At 44.3% G+C, this 6,260-nt stretch overlaps 1 protein-coding gene across 9 annotated transcripts in view; it reads left to right on the top strand.

Moving 5' to 3' along the window:
- Nucleotides 1-1,025: 1,025 nt before the first annotated feature.
- fbrsl1 (fibrosin-like 1) overlaps nt 1,026-6,260 on the top strand; it is a 380,812-nt gene continuing 375,577 nt past the window's right edge. For all 9 annotated transcript variants that reach the window (XM_080433944.1, XM_080433942.1, XM_080433947.1 and 6 more), the window contains exon 1: nt 1,026-2,295. In XM_080433944.1, coding sequence (XP_080290070.1) covers nt 1,981-2,295 — 315 coding nt within the window. In that variant the 5' untranslated portion in view covers nt 1,026-1,980. The remainder of the gene's footprint in view (nt 2,296-6,260) is intronic.

The raw sequence follows: 6,260 nt of genomic DNA, 5'->3' as shown, positions 1-6,260 counted from the left end.
GGTGCTGTAGACTGTTTTCAAGCTGTCTTTGCCAATTCATTGATTTATTATTACTGTCTTACCCCCTGGCTTTGGGGAAATAATTTTGTGTGTGTTTCTTTTGCCAATCTTAACAGCAACTTGTTGTACATTGAGTACAGCTGACCATTGTGCCAAATTGAATGGCTTTTGTTTCTGTTTATTTGGTTGTCAGTTACGGGGTGAAAATATGGTGTCTTGTATGATAAGTTTGTAAAAAGCCATTTTGGGATTTGCTCAGGACATAATTCTCATTGAGGAAATGTAGGAGTGGGTAGGGCATGACATTGACACACTGGTTATAGGGGCTCCATTCATTGTGTAGCCCAGTAGGTAGTGCATGGCATTAAAACCTATAAATTATACTTTGTCACTCACTGAAAATAACTAGTTTTTTTCCCCCTGAAAATAACCAATTTTCAGAAAGTGACACTGCTATGATTAAGTATAAAGGCAAGCTTGACTGCCAGAGTTAGAGGCTCTATTCATGCAAAAATCTATACTGATTTGTCACTTTGCAGGAAAAAAAATAGAAGTTGATCAAATGCCATAATGTTGTGCTGCAAATCTGACATCTCACAAATAGGTTTATGAATGGATTTTAAAAGGTGTGGAAATGTCCACCTCCTGGAAAAACATTCCAGCAGCCAGTTACACTACATCATTTGAACATAGAAAGCAGAGCAGGAGGTGATAATAGCTAATGCCAGTGTGGTCATACTGGGAAGCTGTCAAAATCTGACAGATGACTGTGCACCCACCATTTCTATTGCTGACAGCGGAACGTCAGCGTGGAAATGACATGATGAGGCATCGCCTCTGACAGACACAGACACAAAAATAGTGCTTTGTGGCAAAGTGTAGCCGAGACTGTGAGAAAATGATTATTTTTACATTGGCTTCCTTCCTAGGGTAAATTGCAGGGTGGCGGAAATACGTCAGTTGCGTGGGATCTGTGAAGCTTTTAGTGTTCTCTTAATTTCGGATGAAGGGGGATAAGAGGGCAGGGGAGATTTTAATCACTCCTGTCGCTTTAAGGACACTTATCAAAGCCTTATTATGCGAAGAGAAAACACGATGAGCCACGAGCAACTGAGCAACCGTGGACCGATTCATAGAGTGGATTTATCCGAAACTTAACGTTATTCAACATGGAACAGACCGCTCACACACGTAATGGAGTTTGATTACACGGCGAACGGTTGTCCTTTTTGGACCGATCGGACCATTTAGAGAAAAAAAATATTGCGCATAAGTAGCTCCAGACTTGGGATCCCTGCCCCTCGTTTCACGGTGGAACTTGTCATAGAGGGAATATGGCTTTGCGTTGAAACTTGTCAGTGCTGGTTATAATTCTCTCGTCTATAACGATCGTGATCGATTAGTGCTTTAACGGGTTCGTGAGTGTTTTTGACGGATAGAATCCAAAGCTTGTTATTTTGACAGCGGAATCATGGATCGGCTGGCGGAAAACAACGGGCAGCGACACGATTTCTCTCCGCCGTCTGCGGTATGCAGCAGCTAGCCTGGGTAACGTTTGTGTTGTTATTACAATGCAACAAAGTTGCACCGCGAGTGGAATTGTACGATTTGTAACTATTTGGCCGTTTTTGCACCTGCTTTAAGGAAGAAGGACGCGTTCGACGTGGTGTGGCTGATCGTTGATAAATTAACAGGGAGGATTCGCGTCGCTTTTTCTCGCTCAGTATGGGATACTTGGGACATTTATTTGTAAGAGACTCGAGAGGTTTATAGTCAAGGTCATTCCTCGAGTGTTATTAGCTTATAATTGTGTTATTTATAACACACACCCTGTCGTCTTGTCAGAGCGTAGCCTCACGCCAGTCAGTGTGTTATTTTGGTTGACCGCACAGGGAGATAGAGAGAGAGAGGGAGCAGATAGATTAGGTTGGTTTTTAAGAGTGATTTTTGTTGTTGTTGCAACATTTCCAAAAAAATAAAATGGATGTCAAATTGAAGCAAAGTCGGAGATCCCGGTCCAAACGGGAGAGGGTCCGGCGGCGGGAGGCCAGTGGCAAAGATGCCCGCAGTCCGAACCAGAATTCGTCTTGCTCCGACAGAGAGCAAAGTCCCGGTGGAGATGATGCCGCCGCCTCCCTGAACGGGAAAAAGCCTCCACACTCCACAGCCTCAGCCAGACCCTCAGCCAGAGCCTGTCGCCCCCCTCGGCGAAAGAGACGAGAATCCAGCTCTCAAGAAGAAGATATCATTGATGGATTTGCTATAGCCAGTTTCACAAGCCTGGACTGCCTGGAGGTAAGCCATCTAAGCATCATGTTCATTATGCCCGAACATGACTCTTTTGTTTGCATTTATCTAAGTTCTAAGCTTTGATTTCAATCGGATGTTTGCTGGTGCTTGTTGTGGTTGTTGCCGTTGGTTGTTGGTTGGAGTGCTCTCCATGGCTAAAGGGATGGATGGGACATTAGACGTTTTTATTGGCCAAGTTGTCATTGCACTGCTGATATCTTTACTCTGTGACCATCATGTGTCTTGCATCAGTCATAATATATCTGTGGCCGGCACCATGGGGTGTTGTTGCTATTATAACTCTTTACTTTATCAACCTCTTTTTCTTTTTGATGCTGAGTCTGTCTCGGATGGTTTACATTCCCCTATGAGACAATTCTGTCATCTCTTTAATCCCATTAGCCTACGTTCCCAATGACAACTAAAACATTCTTCCCTTCAGGACAAATGACAAGGCCGAGGTTGTCCTACTTTCCAGCCCTGATACTCAAAGTACCGCTTAGCTTTAATAACAGCAGTAGCAGTGTTTATGTTAATAAGTACCTTTAATAACCGTAGCCACTGCCATAATACAGAACCTCTGGGGTCAATGTATTGTAACATGGTTACACCACTTAAAAGGTCATAGTTCAAACCACGGGCCCCTTCATTTCTCTGACCTTTCTCCTCCCCATGTAGGCTGCATCACCAATTTACCACAATTGCTACTTGTCACTCTCTCTCTTTCTCTCTCACACACACACACACACACACACACACACACACACACACACACACACACACACACACACACACACACACACACACACACACACACACACACACACACACACACACCTTGCCTGCATCTATAATACATTAGTGTTGCATACATTGGGAGCCACTGGAGGGGTCTCCCTTCCTGCATTTACCCTGCATCATTCATGCATCACTACAGCAAATCATTCTTGAGCTTAAGCTCAAGAATGATTTGCTGTAGCGATAAAAACGGTATAGTGAAAAACTGGTATTTGTCACCCAACTAGGTAGCAGATGAGCCATTGTAACTGGAAACAATAATTCTTCTTTGGGATATAGTGAAAGTGCAGCAGTGATTCTGCAATGCAGAATACAGTAAGAGGTACAGATTGTATATAGTGGCTACAGCAATACATCGTTAGCTAATGTAGAATGAACTACATTAGCACGTTGCCAGTGTTAGCAATGCCACTATTACTTGTGTGGAGAATGTTGTATATTGGCTCATATGGACACTTACACAAAAGGTTGAATGGGCGATTCCGTAACTGGGAGTGGGTCATCAATTTGCCACCTTCCATCTGTTAACAGGCTGAGCCAGTCTGGGTCATCAGTAATTATATTGCTGTTCCATTTAGCCTGGCCCCTTCATGCTGGGTGTGAAAGCAGATAGGGCTGAAGGAGTGTCCATACAAATTATGTTTGTGTGTATTTGTCTGCTTGTGTGACTTTCTGTATGAATGTGAACTTGGATTGCATACTTGCTCTGAGTTTGATCGATTTCAGATCGGCTTCAAATGTGTCTGTATGTTGTGCTTTGAAATATGAATGTGTATGCAAAATGTGAATTGTAAATATCGCTGTGTGTGTGTGTGTGTGTGTGTGTGTGTGTGTGTGTGTGTGTGTGTGTGTGTGTGTGTGTGTGTGTGTGTGTGTGTGTGTGTGTGCGTGCGTGCGTGTGCATAGGCAAATCAGTTTCCATGAGTGCGAGGAGCTCTGTTATCACATAGTGATAGTGTGTGAGTATGCATGCCCTTGGTGCTGCATGTATTCCACTCTATACTGTGACAGCTGCTGACTATGGATGTCTTTGGGGATGTCACAGCAGCAGCAAAGTGCTCTTCACTGGCATGATCCAGCCAGCATGCTGGTGCCTCTGCTCTGCTCCTGGGAACAAAGCACCCTGCCCTACTGACACAAGGAAACTCTCTCCACAGTGTTCCCCCTGTGGCTTTATGTAGTTTGGTTCCACATTTGTCCTTGTTTTTGGTCCCAGTTATGGGTTGAATTCGTAACATCAAGGGAATTCCTGAAATCTGGGGAATAAACTCTAGGTATTCCTCTGTGGCTTCATGTTGCAGTTTCTTTACGCACCGTAAAGGAAGTGTAAGTTTGTCTTTTTTTTTGTCATGGGTAATTTTAGTGCTGCATCCACATTCATCTGTGTTTGTCCCAGATTTGTCCCAGACTGCATTGCTCAAAACATTGTTTGGGTACTTAATCATACTAAAAACCTTCCATCTAAACAGTGTCTAGTGCAGGTTGCAGTGCTAAAGATGTCCTTGTGATACTTGTTGTCACAAATTACACCAAGCATCTTTGTGTTTTTCCAGAGAAACATGGCAATTTTAAACTGCCATTTTAATTTCACACTTTACCTAGCAGTGGTGTTGATTGTCTCACTACAGGGTGCTGCACCAGCTCTCAATGAATACAGGAGAAATGCTACACTCGACTGACAAGCTTATGTTTCCAGGCCAAACAAATGAGGCATGATATGGCTCCATATGAGATGCTACTAGCATGTCAGCTACTTGTTGGTAATTGGTCTGATTTGTATGCAAATGGTCTTCTGCTGTTAAATGATGACAGTGGATCGGTGTTACAATTAAGTGCACAATTGCATATACAAACTTATGCTGATTTTGTGTCTGGCACAAATATGTCGCTGCACACAATTACACAAATACGCATAGTAAAGTGTTCACTTTTGTGTCACACAGAAAGCAGTTCACATGAACTCTGTTTCAATTTAACTTTTCTGCAGTGGCATTTAGTTTTAAGAAGTAGGCCACAGGTTCAACATTCTGGTGAGTGGGCTTTTATTTGAAATCTGCAAGGCAGCCCCTCTCATGGCATTGTAGACCAGTGAGTCTACTACGATATGTACTGAGTATACTATAGTAACATTTGCAAGCGTTCATCATATCAGTCACTTGTCTTCTATTGCTGTCAGTGTGGGCTCGAGTGGTGCTCATCACCTACGGTGCTGGCTGCTAATTGCTTATCAATTATCCAGAGGACACAGCACCATTGAACCGGGCAATGGCAAGTGACCTATCTCATCATGCTCCGATGAGCCCACACAGTGTTGTTGGCGGAGAGCAAGCAAGTGAGTGTGTGGTCCTCTTGACCTCCTCTAAGTGACGGATGGCCAACATGGCTGTGTTTATGTCGGGGGCCGTACAGCCGGGGCCACAGTCTCATTAGCACTGGGCTGCCACCCTGCTCTTTCACACTCCACTGATATCAATCTCCTGTTCTCTCAGGGTTGGCTGAGCCTGCCTGGTCAACATACCCGTCTGTAACTGCCCCAAAAGTCAAAGAGCAGCAGTTGCGAGATCTACTACCCGAGGATATTGACATGTGATAGTGATGTGCTGGGTTAAAATAAGATCTAAGCGGAAAATACCTGACCCAGCTACCCAGACACTTTGATCTCATCCCGGTGGCAGATTGTCCGGTTGAGTAGTGTGTGTACTGTGTAGTAGTAGTACTAGTGTCCTGTTTCTGAAAGGTCACAGATTTGATCCTGCCCGTGCTGTCTGTCCCTGTCATTTGGTCCTTGGAGCTCTAGGTCCTGACATTCTGGGGAGACGTTTAGCTCATGTGTCACAAAGCGTTGATTTCTTGGTCACAGAGACTATGGCAGTACAAAAAAAGAACCTATTCATGTGAACTTTTAGTGTGGGAGTTCCCCGCAGGATACAGGTGACTCAAAACCACACTTGGCATGACGCTGGTGATACTCAGGCTTTTGCATTGATGGGATCACGCTCCCTTGACATGAGGCTCAATCCGCTGCGCCCGTCTCGCCTGCTCCCGTAACCTATTTCATTATAGCCCCAAAGCAATTTGTGGCACCGGCTGTATTTGATTATGGTGCGTTTATTTGCTTTGAACCTCCGCTACCACACACACACACACACACACACACACACACACACACACAC

The sequence above is a fragment of the Gymnoscopelus braueri genome (genome assembly GCF_963280865.1).
Source record: "Gymnoscopelus braueri genome assembly, chromosome: 7".
NCBI lineage: Eukaryota > Metazoa > Chordata > Actinopteri > Myctophiformes > Myctophidae > Gymnoscopelus > Gymnoscopelus braueri.
The sequence above is the reverse complement of the archived record's forward strand: the minus strand, read 5'-3'. Positions and strand labels throughout refer to the sequence as shown.